The following is a 20,988-nucleotide window of genomic DNA, read 5'->3' as shown; positions in this document are numbered from 1 at the left end:
GCAAACATCTCAGGAACAGGGAGCAGCTGGGAGCAGAGTGGTTAGGGTTACTGCCTTTGGATGTCCTTTCCGTGTCTGCATGGGTTTCCTCCTGGTGCTCTGGTTTCCTTCCACACTCCAAAGACATGCTGTTAAGGTTCACTCATAGCGTGTGAGAGACGGAGAGAGCGTGTTCCACTGATGTATGGGTGAGTGACCCAGTGAAAGCAGTGTATCTAGCAGTGTAAATCACCACGGTGAATAAGGTGTGTGGGATGATAACACTCATTGGAAGTCGCTTTGGAGAAAATCATCTGTTAAATAAATGTAAGCTTTCTGTTTTTTAATACTGTAAATGTCCACAGGTCATCATCAGTCATAGTAACTTATACCCCCAACACCTCAACAGGAACTGATTACATTTGGTGGGAACACTTTGTAAAAAATTGGAGCAAATCTACGGCTGGGTTCAGCCTGTTCCAAAGTCAAGACGATGTCGGTGTGCCGAATTGTCCGAATTTCGGAACGGCGAACCCTGAGCAGAATTTCCACTCCGCAGAGCGCGCAGCAGTGGAACGACCGGTCCGCCACCCAGGATTCGCCTATCGCCTCGCAGAAGCCCCTCGGCATAGCGCAGCGTCCAGCGCTGAGCAGCGCCTCGAACCACGCTATGCCGTAACAGCGAGATGCGTCGCTCCACAACGAGGCCATCATTCATCGCAAGCTGACGCTAAAACGGAGACTGGCGCAAAGGTGTTATTTTTAACGCATTACCGAGCGTGACGCTCTTCCTCCGCAGGTCCTTTCCAGGAGCCAGGCGAGGGCACGGTGTCGGAGGGAGGAAACGAAAGGGTCGGGAGGTCGCTCATCCGCAGCGGACCGCCGGCGTCGCCTAAAGCTTCGTTGTCGGCGCTTTTCTAAGGCCGGCTGGCTTTTAATGAGGTGAAGATGAGGATTTAGTGCGCTCGACTTGCGGACGAGAGCGTTATTAGCAAATGCTCACGTGGGATTAGGCAAGTGCACCCCCACCCCCGCAGGCACGGGTAGGACAGGAGCCCAGAGCGTAAAAGGAACGCACCGCTTGAGAGAGGGCAACCGGAAGGGTCACATTCAGCTCATGCTTTTCTCCAAAGCAACTTCCAGCTACTGACCCATTTATACAACTGAGTAACTTCACCGGAGTAATTTAAGGTAAGTACCTTGCCGAAGGGTACCGCCACTACCCCCGGAGATGAGGCTCAAACCTTCGACTTCTAGGTCCAAAGGCAGCTTCTGAAACCGCTACGCTACCAGCCGCTCAGCGAAAGGAGACTGCCGGTCCCCCCCGCTGTTTACAAATTAACAGCTGCACCGTTAACTCCCGGCTACGGTGACCGTCACTGCGCTCTGTTGCCATTAAGACAGTCTCAACATGGCAATTACGAGGACGTTAATTTGCTGTTGGCCTGAGGGGGCTGCTGTTTAGCTCACGCTGCGAGGCACATCGCACACGCCAGCCCGCATCATGTCGGCACACGCTCGTATTTCTGGAGCCGAAGCGCCCGATCGTCGGCTGCCGAATCCCTGCATTTTCATTGGCTGCCGTACCGCTGGATAATGAGCGGCCGTGAGATCGTTGGCCGACGCCTCTTTCTGAACGAGGGGCCTTTGACCGCGGAAGCGGCCTGCGGCAGACGAGCGGATGACGTAGCGGTGCGTGCCGGTGCGTGCGCGCATGAGAGCAAATGCTGCTGCGGGAGGGAGGGTGGGGGAGGACTAATCTCTCACCTTGCAGCGGATACATCTGGTTGCTGTGGATCATGATGCTGAGCTGCAGCACCAGCTGGGGGGCGCTCTTCAGGAAGGTCTCCAGCAGTCGCAGCATGTTGATGTCGGCGTTCTCGAACATCATCCGCCAGTAGAAGTGGCGCCGCTCGTGGTCCCCGTGCCAGCGGCTCTGCACCCCCAGGTACAAGGCATGAACGTATCTGCGGGCGACACAGCGGAGGGGGATATCAGAACAAGTCGCTTATAAGGTCGGGGAATATGTCGTGCAGCAGAGATGGGATGTCTGGGCAGATTTCGGTCCAATTCAATCCTATTCATTCCACATGCATCCACGATCAGTAACCACTTGTATGATGCAGGGTCGTGGAGGTCCGGAGCCTATCCCAGGCGCATAGGGCGTGAGGAAGAGTACACCTCGGGCAGGATGCCGGTCCATCACACGGCAATCACGCACGCTCACTTATGCACAGACACACTAAGGGCAATTCAAGGTCACACATCCTCCTGAAAGACATGTCTTTGGTCTGGGGGGAAACCCATGGAGACATGAGGAGAACATGCACAATCCACACAGGCTGAGCTGGATCTGAAGCTACATCCAAAGACACAGTCCAGGAAAAATAGCATTTCATTAGATATGTTCTTGCAGAGAGCTCCTCCCAGGACAGAGTCCCTGCGCCGTCTGAGCAGTTACTGTAAATGGACAGATGGACGAACCCTCTCGCCGCTTTTCTCAGAGCACTTAGCACGGGTGCAAAAAGTGCGGAATTGCATGCAACACGTGGCATTAGCGATAGCGGCGATATACAGGTGAAAATTAGTGTGGGGAAAAAGCACCTGAGGTCGGGACCACCGTGGTGCTCCGTCAAAATGCCTGCTGCAGTGGTGGCCTCTCCGGCCTGTCGGCGGCTACGTGGGGGACCTCACATAGGAGCCATGAAGATCAGTGGGCTTCACAGTCATTACCTGCTACACATGGTCGACGGGAGCTTTTCTCGTTATCGTTTTCTTATAAACTGGCGGGATGTTTTTAGTAGCCAACCTTTTTTCTGCGGAAGCTAAATTCCACAGCAGGTCTGACCTGCCCACACAGGGGGGGTTAGGGACATAATAAGGGTTAGGGGTAGGGACCCAATAGTTGGGTGGCATGGTGGCACAGCGAGTAGTGCTGCTGTCTTACAGCGCCTGGGTGATGTGAGAGACTGTGGGTTTGCATGTTCTCCCTGTGTCTGTGTGGGTTTCCTCCAGGTGCTCTGGTTTCCTCCCACAGTCCAAAGACATGCTGTTCAGGTTCCCTCAGAGTGTTGTGTGTTCCACTGATATATGGATGAGTGACCCATTGTAAGAAGTGTATCCAGCAGTGTAAGTCAGCTTGGTGAATAAGGTGTGTGGGCTCATAACACTACAGAGAGTTCATTGGAAGTTGCTTTGGAGAAAAGTGTCTGCTAAATAAATAAATGTAAATAAGGGTGGAGATTAGGGACGCAATAAGGGTTAGGGGTCAGGACACAAGTAGTGTTATGGGTAGAGACACAATAAGGCTGAGGATCACCACAAAGCCAACGGTGTCTATGACGGTCAGCTTGCGGTCAGGAACGTGGAGATCTAACAGCCGAAGGCCAAGTGGAGCAGTGGAAAGAGCTGACCGATCCTTGCACTCTATGCCCAGCCTCATCTCCTGCGTCATAGTCGGAGCGACTAGAGGAACGCTCCATTATCTGAAAGGCTGCCGCTGTGTCAAACACGAGCCCAAATTCGAGACTGAGCCGCACTCCCTGGAGGAGGCTGCCAGGCACGTGACTACTTGAGGGAGTTAGGGCTCAGCTTATGTCTAACGCTGGACAGCAGGTCCTCGGAGTGTGTGTGCTGAGCCTGGATCATTCTTACATTTATCCATTTATTCATTTTACTCACACTTTTCTCCAAAGCAACTCGCAATGTTAAGATACAATTACCTATTTATACAGCTGAGTAATTTTACTGAAGCAATTTTACGGTAAGCATCTTGCTCAACTCTACTACAGCCGGAGGTGGGATTCGAACCTGCAACCTTCGGGTGCAAAGGCAGTCCCTCTTACTTCTCTATTTACTCACTGAGCTGAAGGTTTTTAAAGCAAAATACAGCATCATGCTGCTTACTATGATTTACCCCTTTATACAGCTGGGTTATGTTTACCAAGGGTGGGATTCAGATCTGGGTTTATTAAATTCAAAAGTGGTGGCCCTAACCACTACGCCACCTGCTGCCCCAGGGAAGAATTTAGAGAGAATTTAGTCCAGGTACTGATTAAGACTTATTTTTAAGCGGGGTTTGAGTCTGCTGGGGGACACTTACTTTTTAATGATTTTACTGTACTATTTTACAGTAAAGTCTTCATTATGTTACTCATCATTTCTTTGTTATTCTTTCCCTGTACTTATTGTTGTGAACTGCATGCTGTAGAGAGTTCTAGAACACACAGTCCACAGACTCGGGACAGGAGGCTGAAAGGCTTGGACCTTTGAGAACACACCAATAAGTACATTTCAGGCTGTATTAGAAGACGGGATCGGAGACACGAGGTGTGTGAGCACACACACACACACACACACACACACACACATTAGCTTCAATTTGTGGAAGTCCACAAAACAGTAACATTCCTAATTTGCTGTGCCTTACCACTGAGACCCCAAAGAGCCTCAAACTGTCAAGATCCAATCCCACAAGCCCCAAAATCTCTTCCAGGTGTGTCAACTTTGTCAAACAGAACCATGGGCCATGCGTCCATCTGTCCATTACCAACGACCACTTGTTCAGTGCAGGGTCACGGTGGTCCAGAGCCTATCCTGGAAGCACAGGACATGAGGCAGGGCACAACCTGGGCAGGGCGCCACTCCATCACAAGGCAGTCACACCAACCAACCAACCAATGTCCGCAACCGCTGGTCCCAAGAGGGGTTGCGATGAGCCGGAGCCTACCGAAGGGAAAGGGGACACACCCCACAAAGGATGGGGGGAGGTCATGCATATACAACAATTTACTCGCGGACGGATGGACGGGCGGATGGACACACACACACACTAACACACACACACACACCCACACCCACCCAGTGGGGGGACTCCAGTGTCCAGAGATGCTCCCTGAACCTGAGAGCGACTCCTGTACTGGTGCACAGCGGGCCACCATAACAGCAGCAACATGCGCCAGACGGGGGTACGAAGTCAGAGCTCAGCGATATAAAACGCGTCTGGCTGACACTGCCAGGCTCCGGAGCACAGCAAAATGGGGATGACAGCGCGTGGCGGACAGCTTGACTGTGCCACACAGCGTCCCTGTCACTCTCTGGCACAGCGATGCCCCCGCGATGGTGTTGGTTAATCAGTGCCGAAAACAGGAGAAGGCCGTCGTGACTCCTCGTTCGCTCCGCAGCGGAAGTCAGCGTTGACATTTTGGCGCACTTCCGGATATGGAGAGCGTGCCGGTGCTCCCCGGTGCTGCGCTGCTGGCTGCTTCGCGACGACATCCGTACCCTGTGAACAACCTGCCTCCTGTGCCGGTGGCGTCACTAGGGGGGTGCCGGTGGTGCGGACAGCACCGAGTGACACCATCAGAGGGGCTGACACCAAAATGGCTGTCTATAAAATTTTTGTGCATTATTATTTTTATGGGGGGGTGCGGTGGCGCAGCGGGTTGGACCGCAGTCCTACTCTCCGGTGGGTCTGGGGTTCAAGTGCCGCCTGGGGTGCCTTGTGACGGATTGGCGTCCTGTCCTGGGTGTGTCCCCTTCCCCCTCTGGCCTTACGCCCTGTGTTGCCGGGTAGGCTCCGGTTCCCCGTGACCCCGTATGGGACAAGCGGTTCTGAAAATGTGTGTGTGTGTGTGTATTATTTTTATAAAAATATTCCTGCAGTTAGTTCTAACATTTTTCGTAAGCCCAGCTTATATGTATCGATATACTAAAAAGAGTGAAATGGGTGGTATGGAGGCACAGCAAGTAGCACTGCTGTCTCACAGCACCTGGGTGGTGCGAGAGGATGTGGGTTTGATCCCCGCTCAGTCTGTGTGGAGTTTGCATGTTCTCCCCATATCTGTGTGGGTTTCCTCCGGGTGCTCTGGTTTCCTCCCACAGTCCAAAGACATGCTGTTCAGGTTCACCCGTAGTGTGTGAGTGACAGAGAGAGAGAGAGAGAGAGAGAGAGAGAGAGTGAGAGAGTGAGTGTGTGTTTTCCACTGATGTATGGATGAGTGACCCAGTGTAAGTCACCTTGGTGAATAAGGTGTGTGGGCTGGTAACACTACAGAGAGTTCATTGGAAGTCAATTTGGAGAAAGCGTTTGCTAGATAAGTGAATGCAGAACTGTATGCGGAGTTACTTGCTGAACCTTCTAATGCACTCCGCTCAGAGCTCTCATTATTACCTGGTTACAATGGCGGTTCAAATCCCGTGGTTTCGTCTCCACGCGCCACAAACACGTGCTGTTGTTTTCGTCGCTGCTGTTGCTGTTTTTATAGTCGCTGATTTTGTCACATTTTCTGGCATTTTAGCCACAATACTGTGGTAATTAGTATTTGTGAATCTATATGAATAACGTTAAATTAAAATAATTTTAATGTAGTTCTTAAAACGTTCTTACTTCGAATTCCACCGTTTTCTATTCACTTTAACCACGTGAAACTATGTCGATGCAAATGCATTTCGGCCGTGTGTACGATATTGTAATTTAAAGGTGTAATTTTAATTTTGCTAGTTGTTTATATCACTACTATCGCCATTACGCTCAGTGATGTACAGGAATTTCGATTTACGAGTAACATTAATACAAAAAACATTACAAAGGATTCTACGGCCTGGTCCGGGAGGAGGTCCATACGGGGGGGGGGGTGATACCATGAGCTACCGCACTGGGTGACACTAACCCTTGTGACGCCACTGTCTTGCGCTTTCAACTGAATCCAGCTTCCGCTCAAAATGTATTTAATCCACAAATCGCGTGAACCGAAGGTGCCGAAAGCGATTCTTTTATGGCGCCGTATCTCCCGCCCGGGTCTCATCGGACCGGCGGCCGAGGACGCGTGGCCGCTCTCAGCCGAGGCCTATTCGATGCAGATAGGAGCCCGGGTCGCCCGAGGGCCCGAGGAGGAAAATTAGCGCTCGGCGAAGGATGCGCGCACCAATCCGGGGAGGGGATGGGGCGTCTCGGGTTACCGCGGGGTGGGCGCTCCAAAGTGCTCCAAACGAAAGTAGCCCTTCCCGGTGCCGGGATCGATAGCCGTCCCCGACTCTGCTCCGCTCCGTCAAGGCGAGAATCACATTTTCCGCACCTCCTCAATACTCCCCCCCCCCCAAACCCCAAAAAATTCAGTTTAAAAAAAAATCAAAGACACTCCTGCAAGAACAATAACTGCAACTTTTGTCTGATTTAAATTTGGATTTCTTCATTCAGCAGACCCTTCTCCCCAAAGGGACACACAACCCCGAACACAGTAAAATACTTACTGACGGCAGGAGCCGGTGGTTTCGGAATTTCTCAGAAAACGACTTTTATTCCACGTTAGACACTTCAATAGAACCGAATATTGAATAGTGAAATTCAATAGGACCGATCGTATAGTGTAGTGGTTAGAGCTGCTGCCTTTAGACTCCAAGATTGCAGGTTGAAATCTCATCTCGGCTGTAATACCCATGAGCGATGTACCTACCATAAATTGCTTCAGTAGAAATTACCCAGCTGTATAAACAGGTAAATAATTGTAAATATCCTTGGAGAACAGTGCCAGCAAAGTGTAATGCAAGTTTCATTTTATTTCAATAGAAATACAGTAATCATGTCATATCGGTGATCAAACAGTCGCTCATAAAGGGGGCGGCTGCAGGCAACCCTCAGATCTGAAGGTCGCAGGTTTGAATCCCACCTCTTGCTGCGGAGCCCTTGAACAGGATACTAACTGTAAACCACTCCAGTAAAAATCACCCAGCTCTGTGAATCGACGTGAGGGGATTATGAGGAACGCTGAAGTTCCAGAAGGTGAGCGGCGCCCTGATCTCCGTAGGTTCCGCGACCCACGCCGTCCGGTTATTCTCGTCTCCTGGGCGCATCCCCGATGGGACGCCGCTCGTCTCCTCATTCCCGTTCGCGGGGAGACGAGGGCCGCGGAAGCACGTCCCGCACGACACCTTGCACCCGCGGCGCTGCGCGCAAAGGACCGGCGGAGGTAAGCGCGGTGCGGTTAAGGGATCCGACTCGGGGCGGGAGGGTTGCAGGAACGCCGGGGCAGCCTGCTGAAGGAAGGCGTCCCCGCGGTGGGACGCCTTCCTTTGCAGGTGTCTGTTTTCTCCTCCTCCTCTTCTTGTTCTTCTTTCTGCGGTGCCCTGAAGAAGGAGAAGAGGAGGAGAAAAAAGACACCTGCGCCATGTATTGTGTTCTCCCCTTTCTCCCTGGTGCCAGTAAATGCGCGGGGCTGGCAGAGGAGCTGACGGATGGAGCACGGCGCAAAGCGTTTCATAAGCAGCCAACGTGGCGGTCTCAGCAGGGCCGATCAAAGCCGAGGGTGCGCGTGGCCGGCGCTCCCCGATGCCGCCGTACTCTTTTCGGGATAAACACCGGGCCACAGCCTTCCAGTCCGATGAACGTTCGTTATACATCTTCGTCGCTTGCACCTTACGTGAAAGAGTTGGGAGACGGACAGTGTTCAGCTTCGAGCGTGTGTGTGAGAGAGAGAAAGTCTCTCTGTCTCTCTCTCTCTCTGACAGAGACAGAGAGAGATAGACAGAGAGAGAGAGACAGAGAGAGGGACAGAGAGAGAGAGTGAGAGAGAGAGAGGGAGATAGACAGAGAGAAGGACAAAGAGAGAAAGACAGAGAGAGGGACAGAGAGAGAGAGAAAGAAAGAGAGACAGAGAGAGATAGACAGAAGGACAGAGAGAGAGAGAGAGACTATTATGATGAAGGCCTAGAAACGGACATTTTTCGCAACAGAAAAAAAAATGAGCAAAATGGGCACTGATTTCAGGAATGACCCATTATAGCGTGGACTAAAAGCGCATAACTCCGAAGTGCTTTTGCGGCCGCAGCTCGCCGCACCCGCGCAGTTTCCTTGACTGCAACAGAGCGTCTCAACGAGCAATACGTACGCGGCGAAGGGGACGCGGAAAGGACGAGAGGGGTTCCGCGCCAGCGTCGTCCGATGAGGGCGCCTCCCCGGCGCGCGCGGAGCGAAAATGACGGGGAAAATCATTTTTGTTAATCGCCAGGCATAAAAAAGGCCCGACGCCATCGGATCAGGTAGCGTAGCGTGAACGGCGGAGCTATTTTGGGCTCCGGAGCCTTTGTTTGCTTTCCAGCTCTCCGATTGACTAATTTGGCTGCTTTAGTGCCATGAATTGTCTCCCAAATTCCACTCTTTTCCCCCCTGATACAACTTGGGCAAAAGCCCAGCGGAGGCTGTGAATAAAACACCGGCTAAAAGAACAGAGGCACAAAGTGTACACTTATACTGAAGTGATTTACATAAATCTGTGCGTCTACGGTGCTCAATAGTCGATAATCGGTGTTCAGTGCTCACTCATCATTTCTCAGCGCTCAGCACCCAACGCTCCATCATCAATGCCTGGTTCGTAATGTTGTGGCCAGTGCTCAGTGTCCAATGTCCAATACCCAGTGCTCAGTGTCCAATACCCAGTTTTCAGTGTTGGATGTCCAATGCTCAGTGCCCAGTGTCCAATACCCAGTGTCCGGTGTCCAATACCCACTGCTCAGTGTCTAATGCCCAGTGTTCAGTTCCTAGTGTCCAATACCCAGTGTTCAGTGTCCAATGCCCAATGTCAAATACTCATTGCTCAGTGTCCAGTTCCAAATGTCCAATACCCAGTGCCGAGTGTCTAATACTCATCGCTCAGTGGCGACCAGGAGAGTGCCGTGTGGTCTGATGAGTTCCCGCTGCTAGGGGCTCAGGTACGTAGAAAGGACACTGGGCTGTGACACAGAAGGTGTTTCCTCCCCGAGGAATCGGGAGATGCGCGATAGTGCGCACGCCACTGAAAGTAGGACACGCTATCTGCATTTGGCTCACTTCGGAACACGGATCCTTTGTTTTCCATTATTTATTGTAACAGCGTCTGTGTACGCGCTTTGACAAATTGGCAGGAAACACCTTTAGTTGTTGCGCTGCAGAAAAAAACCCTAAATAAAGAATTTAAAATGCAAAAGCTATAATTAAATAGGTGACTAAAGGAGCCTAACAGCGCAATAAGGCGATATGTAACCAACCACACCGAGCCTGAAAAAACCCAGCCCACAGCAAGTCCCACTGGATTACAGGCCTTCATTTGCATAAAATCTTTCTCTTAAAGTAACTCCCCTTGCTTTGGGGGCTTTCGTGGGTAAGCAGAACATCAGTGTGACTGGCTCTTAGAGGTGAAACAAGGCATGAGACATCATCTGATCACAGCGCCTCTGCTTTCTTGAGTTTTATAGGCAGTTATGGTGTATAGTACGTACACAATAGCGCTGGACTCTGAGATGACTAACTGCCGGGCCAATGCAGAGTCGCGGTGGTCCAGAGCCTATCCCAGAAGAATAGGGAACGAGGCAGGGTACACTGCTGGGGGGATGCCGGTCCATCGCAGGACAACCACACCGTGAGCAATTCGGAGTCACCGGTTCAGCTGAAACACGAGTCTTCGGAGTGTGGGAAGAAACCAGAGCGCCTGCCGGAAACCCACGCAAAACCGGGCGAACACGCAAACTCGACACAGACCAAGCTGGATTCAAACCCGCATCCAAATACGCGGCCCAGGAGAGTGAGGCACCAGAGCTACCCGCTGCGCCACCCCGAACCTGAGATGTATTTTAATAATAAAAAAAAAAAAAAAAGACAAACTGCAGGACCACCAGAGACGAACACCACGCAGACTCTCCAGAACGAGTGTCACACACCTGTGTTTAGCTGGAACTAATTGGCGGAGCTCAGCGCTCAGCTGCTGCAATGTGTCATGTGAGTAATTTATGGCCCTTAATTTAAAAGTTAACAGAGAGAAAACAGCACATATGACATTCAACAGACACGCTCTGCTGCTCCCGATCACAGTGACGATGAGCCAGAGCTATTTCGTCAGCACGTGGAAAGGTGATCTTAGGAGAAATAATAATAATAATCATAATAATAATAATAAAAATTGCCCTAGATTTATAAGGACATAGTTGTAGGCCTGGTGATATTTTTGTCACTTTCGTATTTTTGTTCACAAAGCCTGAGCTTAGACCCCACCCACCGCTGGATACCGTACCCGGTTCCCCTGCAGCACTTTTATCCGTTTATGAAGGATTTCCTTTCTCCTCTCTCACCGTCAACGTTTCGCACGCGGCGGATCCGGCGCCGGCCGTCTCCGGCTGCTCGCCCCGAGAAGCGATTGTTTAATCGGAGGTGGGAACAACGCAGGGCAGATCTCATTACCTCGCCTTAACTCGGATAATTGGCGCGAATTAGTAGCGCTGCATTGTTGCAGGAGGAGGAATGAGCTCCGCAGCCGGAGCGTCTCGTGCAAAATTAAAGTCACGTTGAGCGCACCCTGCCTGAAGAACACCCTCAGTGCGCCAGTACCCAGCAGTGTTTATCACTTTACACCAGTACTGAGGGACCCACTTCTCTCTTGATCTCCAGACCCCACTGACATCTTCGGGACACGATCACTCCCTAGAGCTTTGTGCTCCTCCGCCTCTGGCCGCTCGGTGGTCCTGCTCACAAGTGATCCAAAACTCTCAGCTCTGGCTCCAATGTGGTGGAACAAATTCCCTCCGTCACTCAGAGCTGCTGAATCCCTCTCAGTGTTCTAGAAGGGTCTCAAAACACATCTCTTTGGGACCCGCTTCTCTCCTCGTCTCCTCGTCGTGATCGCCCTTTGCATTTCACATCAGGCTGAGCTCTACATGCAGCTGCTGGTGCTGGTGCAATGTGTATGAGAGTAAACGGCGGCGTGGGACAAATGGACCGAGCGTTCAGAATCATGCACCTGTATCTGTATCTCTCCGTCTGTTGGCGAACTTCATGTTCGTTTACCGAGTTGTTAGTTTCTTCGGTCGAAAGCATCTACTAAATGAATAAATGTAAACGTAAATTAGATCCGTCTAACCGGGTGCAGACGGCATCTCTGGGGTTCTTAGAATTATCCTTATGAAATAAAACCGAGTTCCCAGTTAAAGGTACCACTTGAGATGTTATTATAATTACAGGTTGGATTTCAATATTTTGAAATATTGTACTAAATGGGAAATCAGTCTGTTCACAATTCCGCTGAAATCTTCCAAAGTCCTATGTCAGTTTTATATGCTTTTTTTTTAATTCTTAATTGGCTGCGCACGCAGGAATATATTTTGGCCCAAACTGCCGCCGCCAACTGCTCGGTTACTTAGAGCCCTGGAGACGTTTGAGAGACAGGCGCGAAGGCTCCCAGCGATGTTCGCCTGCCTGCTTCCTGCTCCCTGCTCCACGTCTCCTGCTCCTGTCTGCGCGGCGAGGAGGCGGCGGAGCCCAAGTGACACCTGAGTCGGCCGTGCGGCGGCTGCCTGCGATGCTGTCTTTGCTGAATGACACCAGCTTCCTAAGTCGTGCTGGTGGTGTCGGTTTCAGGAAAACCCCCGCGCAGAGGTTAGATGTGTGTTACCTCCCACAGTTCGGCTATGAGGGAAAACATAACTGGTGCTGCTCCTAAAACACAAGCACTCTGGGCAAGGAATGAAGCTGTACAGAATACGGCAGAACACAGATATACTGTATAAATAGGTATAAAGGTCTAAATCACTCATTCATCCATCCATCCATCCATCCATCCATCCATCAACCCTCCAACCCACCTACCCAATCCATCCATCCATCTACAATTCAACCCACCCATCCATCAACCCTCCATCCATCCATCCATCCAGCCATCCATCCATCAACCCTCCAACCCACCTACTCAATCCATCCATCCATCCATCTACAATTCAACCCACCCATCCATCAACCCTCCAACCCACCTACTCAATCCACCCATCTATCCATCTACAATTCAACTCACCCATCCATCAACCCTTCAACCCACCTACTCAATCCATCCATCCATCTACAATTCAACCCACCCATCCATCCATCCATCCAGCCATCCATCCATCAACCCTCCAACCCACCTACCTAATCCATTCATCATCCATCCATCCATCCATCTACAATTCAACCCACCCATCCATCCAGCCATCCAGCCATCCATCCATCCATCCATCCATCCAGCCATCCATCCATCCATCAACCCTCCAACCCACCTACTCAATCCATCCATCCATCCATCTACAATTCAACCCACCCATCCATCAACTCTTCATCCATCCATCCACCCATCTATCCATCTACAATTCAACTCACCCATCCATCAACCCTCCAACCCACCTACTCAATCCATCCATCCATCTACAATTCAACCCACCCATCCATCAACCCTCCATCCATCCATCCATCCATCCATCATCATGAACTTCACAGAGTCACAGTGATTCAGACCCTATCCTGGATGCACAGGGCTTGTGGTAGATGTACCCTGGATAGCACACCAGTCCATTGCAAGGCAATCACACACACACACACACACACACTATGGGCGATGCAGAGTCACCCGATCACCCGAAACACATCTCTGGGCCATGGAAGAAAACCAGAGTGACTGGAGAAAGCCCACAGAAACACGGCAAGGACATGCAAACTTCACACAGACCGAGTCTAGAAGCGTGAGACACCGGTGCTACCTACTGCATCACATGTCACGCACAGAGAGTACAGCAAATGTCAAACGAGCAAAAAAAGATACGAATATAAATAGCATAATTATGAAAGAAAAAAGTTGGCAGCTATATAAAGCTGTTGCTTTGAAGATAATGCTGTGGTTGGTCAGGCTCTCACTAATTGTTGATCCCCAGCTCAAATCTCAAAGGACAGGCCTTGGAAATCAATAGCCCGCAATGTCGCTGCTGCCCCTCGACTCCTACGGCAGCCGGAGCGACAGCGAGCGGCGGAGTCACGATCAATCCATCACGCTGCTCTCTGAAAGCCCTCTTTGTGACGCCTAATATCGCATCACACCCACTTATCATGGGGGATTTGAAAGAGCAAAGTCACTTCTTCAAACTTTGTTCTCATCTCCTCTCACAATTCGTCTTTTGTGTCTTCCGTTGCCATCCGCCGACACGCTCCGGTTCGGGACGGAACGGAAATCGCAAATTATCGCCAAAGCGATCGCTGCATTTCCCGTCATTAACGGTGTCATACATCGCAGGCCTGCATAGTCTCATTGTCTCCGGCACAGTTTACTTCTTTAATGGAAACATTTACCATAATGAGGTAAAAGCGGGTAATTGCGATGCCTTGACCAGGCTGCAGATTAGAGAAGGAAGCCATTCGCACGAGTGGCTTCGGCAGAAAAATACACAGAAGTGTAAATTAAGACTATTGAGTATCTCAGCTCCCTTGTGGAAGTGAAGTGAGTCAAGGTTAATTACTCTCCAAATAAAAATTAAAACAAATCTGGATGAAATAATGGCAAAAACGGGGTTTCGGCTGAATTGCTTCAAGTTGAAGGCTGTATTACTTTGTCACGACAGAAACATGTTTTGAGTAAGTGCCACGATAAGTGGGTGGCACGGTGGCGCAGCGGGTAACGCTGCTGTCTCACAGCACCTGGATGGTGTGAGAGGATGTGGGTTCAATCCCTGCTCGGCCTGTGTGGAGTTTGCATGTTCTCCCCATGTCTGTGTGGGCCCCCTGTGGGTGCTCTGGTTTCCTCCCACAGTCCAAAGACAAGCTGTTCAGGTCTCTCATAGTGTGTGTGTGTGTGTGTGTGTGTGTGTGTGTGTGTGTGTGTGTGTGTGTGTGTGTGTGTGTGTGTGTGTGTTCCACTGATGTATGGATGAGTGACCCAGTGTAAGTAGTGTATCTAGCAGTGTAAGTCACCACGGTGAATAAGGTGTGTGGGCTCATAACACTACATAGAGTTCATTAGAAGCTGCTCTGGAGAAAAGTGTCTCCTAAATAAATGATAAGTGGGAGACACAGTACTCCAGGAGGCAGACTTAAAACCGGAAGGCTGTGAGTTCAAGTCCCAGGAGGAGCTTCTTAATTGATACAGTGCAGGAAAAGGGGGTGTGAATAAATGGACAAATGTCCAGCATGCTCCTTTAGGTCATAGGGTCAGGCGAACTAAATAATGACACCGTGTGTGGAAAGAGCTGTGGACATAAGATCGTGAATGTACTTCCTCTCTATATGCAGACACACACACAGAAGTGTGCAGAGCCGGTGTGTGACACCTGGAGGGGGGAAACGCAGCGTAAAAGGCAGGCTGAAGCGCGAGGTGACCGCTGCCCGACAGCCATGTGAGCTCTGACAAAGCAGGACACGTTGTGCGGCGCTGTGCTCCGATGGACTCGACCCGCTTGCCCGGGGGCTCCGTGGCGGCCGTGCGCCTGTCACGCGGAGCAGCGAGGCGTACCCTCGCCCCGTCGGGCTCCCCCCGTGCACCGCCACCTTAGCTCACCTCCCGCAGGAAACGCCACGCTCTCAGAGATATGGCTGTGATGCTAATCCCCAGGAATGAGGTGTGTCCTGTGGGACCTTTCCATTGGGGCGGGGGGCTCGAACTATTAGGCCTGTGCACACCCCTCACTAGGAAGAATCCCCTCCTTCTCATCTGTCTCGCCAGCACAGTCTCCAGGGTGCGAAGACGCGATTACCTCCCGCAATCGGCAGGGGACCCTGCTGTCATTTTAACATCTCTCCCATTGTCACGTGCTGTGAAGACAGCTGGTAGTGTACTGTTTAGAGCTGCTGCCTTTGCACCCAAAGGTTGTGGGTTTGAATCCCACCTCTGGCTGTAGTACCCTTGAGTATGGCACTTCTTATAAATTGCTCTAATAAAATGACCCCACTGTATAAATGGGTAAATAATTGTCGGTAGATTCACACAAAGTCACCGTGCAGAAAAGCATCACCTGAATGAATAAATATACTTTATGTGAGCGTAAACATTGAGCCATATATGCATCCATCATCAGATTCGGACGCTATGCTTCCTGTCCGGCGCAGGGTCATGGTGGGCCAGAACTTATCCTGGAAGCATAGGATGTGAGGCAGGATGCATTCTGGGTGGCATAAGGATCTATTGGAGGGCAATCTCACACACACATACAGGTCTGCCAAATAAATGATGGTTAAGAATAATACCTAGCACCCTTTAATTTCCTTAAAATTTGATACATGAGCCTATCTGACAAAGCCTAATTTTAGGTGCACCGCATTTTAGTAGCGCCACAGATTTCAGATATGATGTTATCCAAGAGATAAAATGACATATTTATAGAGTACTTGCAGTCAATCACTCATCTGCATTTACATCAGAAGTACAATTTATGCATTACATCGAGAGAAGGAGACATAGCTGCAGACATGAAAGTCTCAAGCAAACCTAGTTTGTTCCCGACCACTTGCTGCACCGAGGTTCATCGTTCGAGAAGGTGCATAAGACACAGGATAGACAAATCCTGAAACCCTCCCACCAATTTTTTTTTTTTAAATATTATAAGATACACAAATGAGCAAGTACAATGCCGGGGTAGTGGCTGAATAAAGGTTGTCTCTGGGGATGCTTATGGAGTTACACCATAGATGATCTGAAGAGATCTTGGGCGAAGTGGATCTGGCAAAGGTGGGTTTTCAGACCCTTCTTGAAAACCGACAGAGTTTCCGCAGTTCTGAGCGACAGGGGAGGGTAATTCCACCACAACGGACCCCGAACGGAGAACCTCCGAGCTTTGCCTTTCATGCGCGGGACCACCAAGCGAGCAGAAGTAGATGAGCGAAGGGGCCTGGCTGGGGCGTAGCGGTTGATCCAGTCCTGTAAATAGCCGGGAGCAGTTCTATTGATGCATTTGTACACAGTAACCAGGGTTTTGAATTTGATTCGGGCAGCTATAGGAAGCCATTTACACTTTCTACAGCAATGTGACACACTTTCACACACGCTATTGGAGTTAGGCAATTCAGAGTCACCGGTTCACCTGAAACACATCTTTGAATTGTGTGAGGAAACCAGAGCAGCCAGAGGAAACCCAAATGAACGTGGGGGAAACTGCAAACTCCGCACAGACTGAGCTGCATCCAAAGTCATATGCAAACCAACAGCCCAGGAGGTGTGAGACACCCTCGCTACCCGCTGCACCACCATGCCACCCAGCCAAAAAAGCATCAGTTCTATAAAGAAGCTCCACTGGGTGAGACGTACAACGCAGCGCAGCACAAACCAAATGAACAAGCCTAACGGTGTAGAAACGCCCACGCAGTATGGTTTCGGATCAATACAGAAAGTCTGGAGAGCATCCATTTATACCTTTTGAGGTCACTTTTCTTGCAGAACACAGCACAGGAGGACGAGTTGAAAATAAAGATCCGTGGTTTGGGGACTGAGGCCGAACCATAACATTTGAGCAGCATGGAGAAAGGAGAAGAGAAATAAGGGAGAAAAATAATAATAATAATGGCAGAAGCAAAGACAGGAAAGCCACGCTAGGTAGATGTGAGCAACATCTCCGCACAGCAGTGAAGGGCAATTATCGCTGCGAGAACGCACCATAGGAGGACAGATTTAAGTCCTCTGTATGAATTAGCCAAAAGTGTGCCCTCGGCGGTTGCCATGGAGATGGGGAAACAAGCGCTGCCTTTTTATTTAGCAGCAGGACAGCGAAATTAGACAACTTCCTTTTAAAAGTTTCCGACGGCTTTCATCGCCAACAATGGGTCCTCAAGCTGAATGGCGCTCCAAGAGGTTTCGCGCGTTTCAAACAGAAGGGCCCCGCAGAAACCGGGAAGAAAAATTATTTGTGCGATCGCATGTTAATGAGGTGCGTCTTTGTTTCTTACAAGGCAGACAATTAATAGAGCATCATAAGCGGAGCGCGTTAAGAGAAAGGAACTAGGGGATATTTATCACCCAGGTTAGCGTTTTCATCTCCGATGACTCAACCCAATAAGACATATTGAACTCACCAGTTCCCGTAATGAAGTATTTGTGACCCTTTCACCCTATATTCCTTGAAAATTACTCACAGTCACCGTATGCCCAAAATAAGACTGAAGAAAAACACAGCAAACTGTGAAAGTCAGGAATCTGGGACAGTTTGACCTGCAAAGAAATGAGTTTTGGCCCTTTGCACAGAGATGTCTCATTAAAATCAACATTGCGCCTTGTTCGGGGGCTTCCTCGTGGCAACACCAGGTACTGTACTCTACTCTACTCTACTTTTCGTGCACAGATCTGGAACAAACAAAGAATTTCGCCATAACAAAATGATACAGGCCTTATACTTCTACTGACTACCATGCTCTCATCTGTGGGACTGTCGACTAGTTAAAGCACCACTGTGAAGGTCACGGTAAGCCCTTATTTTTATGTAATGCATAAATTGTACTTTTGCTGAGATGTACGTCGCTTTGGACAAAAGCGTCTGCTAAATGAATAGATGTAAATGTAAATGACTGACTTCAGTCAGTATGAGAGAATGAACAGCTTCATAAAGGCCGAAAATTAGAGAAACGCACATGAAGCAAAAAGGCGAGAATTATGCAGACTCCTGTAAATAAAAAATGAGGATATAAATTATGATTTTCTGTTAAAAGTCTGCAGTGACGAAGCATTCCAGGTTGAGTTTCATGGAAAAAAAAAAAAAGAAAAAAAGAAAAAAACAATGTAAAGCTCACCATCAAACAATTAAATCATACAAAGAATCATTAGGTAAATTACATAATAAAATGAATTATGACCATATACAGAGTCCTGTGTGTATCTCTTGCATTGCTGGAATGGGTTCAAATTCCTCCCAAATGCAAATGGACCCACCTACCTACCTACCTACCTACCTACCTACCTACCCATGAAAATGAGTTTGTGAACTGGCAGCGCCACCGAACGGGCTCAGCGCAACTCATCGTTCACACATCGATCAATAAGCGGTCGGAAATGGCCCCAGCAGTGCTTGAAATGACATTATGATATACTTATGCAGCAGACACCCGGAGAGACCGGCGTTACTTTGGGGGAGCACAAATATGTGACATGAGAACACAAATGTAAATGTATAAAGGCTATGAAGCATGAGACTGGACTTTGCAGCGCAGGCCCTCTGACCGCTCCCATTTGGGGTCATTACATGCCTGACTGCTTCACCCTGCAAACCGCTTCACTAAAGATACATTCTACACACATACACACATATTCCCTCCAGGGGCCCGGGGATCCACTGTCCCATCCCTCCAAGGGCAATGCACGGGCACCCAACGTCATCATTATCGTTATTATTATTATCTTTGCAACCCGTTTCCAAAAGTCTGTGTTTTTCCCGTTATACCACTGTTTATTAAAATATTCTTAATCCTTCCATGCATCACTTGTCAAATGTAGGCTCACAGTGGTCCGGAGCCTATCCCAGATGCACAGTGCACTAGGCTACACCCCGGTACATGCGAAACCAGTCGATTGCAGGGCATTAACACGCACTTACTCACTCACCCACACACACATTAAGGGCACCAGTTGTCCTGAAACACGTCTTTGGACATATACAGACGTACATCCTTCACTTATTCATTTCCCAACATATTCTCTATATATGTCATATGTGTGGATGTGTGTACGTTCTACCACGTATGCTGCAGTAATCAGAGTAAATTTCATTCATTCATTCATTCATTCATCATTCATTCATTCATTCATTCCCACTGCTGCACTTTGACACCTTACTTTTTCATATATATTATCTATTAGTTGCATGAAGTAATTCAGGTTCAGTTCAGTAGCAGAGTTCCTTTGTTGGGTCCTTGATTAATCACCATGCACCTCTCCCTCTGCCTTACAAGAGCGCACACACACACACACACACACACACACACACACACACACTCTCACACACACCAACAAAATTCTCTTTATCTGCTCAGTGACCTTAAAGATACCCACTTAATGCGGCTGACATCAAAATCCATAAAAAGAATCTAAGCGAGGGTGAGGACAGCGATCGATTTGCGCTGTCAAACTTTTGGAGATAAGATCTTGGTGTTCCGCCGTTTAACCGAGGGCAAACGAGGCCTGCGCAATCATGTTGGCGACGTGTCCTCGGGTGGTGGTCTGGGGAGGAGATGCGATCGCCGCCAGGCACCTGGAGTCATTCTCAGGCACAGTCTCCTTCCGGAGCCGCCGCTGGATGTTGGGTTCTGGCTCTCAGTCTGGTGGGGGTGGGGCGGGGGACCAGGCGGACATTTAAATCAATTCTAATTTGTGAAACTGCAGCCTGGCAAAGCTGGCAGCCTTAGAAATGCCTCCAACTTTGGCAACAGAAATGAAACGTTGCGGGGGGGGGGGGGGGGGGGGGGGCAGCATCCCGATTCCTTCTCAGAAAAGGATGCAAATTGGTCCATAAACCTGATTTACAGCTGTCAGGGTATGATTGCAGATGCAGACTCGCAACCCGACACGCACGCACCCTCGTATTTTCGACGAAGAGCAGAGCAACGGCAGAGGGGTGAAGACTCGGTGCAGCCCGAGCAGCGAGCCTCATTAAAAGAAATCTGCAATCTGGTGTGTGTCACAGAAATGACCTTACGGTATGCTCGGCATCAAAGCATCTGTTTGTAACACAAAGTCACGCCTCTTCTTTCCACAGCATCAAAACATATAGGAAAGGGCAAATATCCAATCCCACAGTGACTTCGAGTCATTTTTGGCAACAGCTTATCTTATCTGGATCACAGTGAGGTGCAACGTGTGGTACTGTAAAGTAATGGTAAATAAACAAGGGAAGGAAGCTTCTACCCCCAGTAAAACCAATATTAGTAACTTGGCATATGACTGACGTAGGAATCCCTTAAAAATGGGCAAATGCACCCATTTCTCCCATGACAGTGTTAATAATTATGTGAAATTTCCCTGTTAGATGGATTGCCTCTTTGAGGGCTCCGAATCAACATTATTTCCTATTGTTAAGAAATCAGATCCTGGCTGAGAAATAACACACCTTAAACAAATGAAAACACCAAAATGAAAGGTACTCATACGTATGTATGGCTATGGTGAGACAAGATACACTCTGGACAGACACATCTTTCAAAGTCAATTCAAAGTGAAATCCAGCATTTTTCTGAAAATAAAAAATTATATTCACAAGATCACTGCCTATGTTTTTCACTGT

General features: G+C 49.4%; 1 protein-coding gene across 1 annotated transcript in view; it reads right to left on the bottom strand.

The window, feature by feature from the left end:
* xkr7b (XK, Kell blood group complex subunit-related family, member 7b) overlaps positions 1-20,988 on the bottom strand; it is a 64,331-nt gene that overhangs the window by 6,831 nt on the left and 36,512 nt on the right. The window contains exon 2 of the mRNA XM_029260108.1: positions 1,747-1,946. Coding sequence (XP_029115941.1) covers positions 1,747-1,946 — 200 coding nt within the window. The remainder of the gene's footprint in view (positions 1-1,746; positions 1,947-20,988) is intronic.

This window comes from Scleropages formosus, chromosome 2, assembly GCF_900964775.1.
Source record: "Scleropages formosus chromosome 2, fSclFor1.1, whole genome shotgun sequence".
Classification (NCBI taxonomy): domain Eukaryota; kingdom Metazoa; phylum Chordata; class Actinopteri; order Osteoglossiformes; family Osteoglossidae; genus Scleropages; species Scleropages formosus.
The sequence above is the reverse complement of the archived record's forward strand: the minus strand, read 5'-3'. Positions and strand labels throughout refer to the sequence as shown.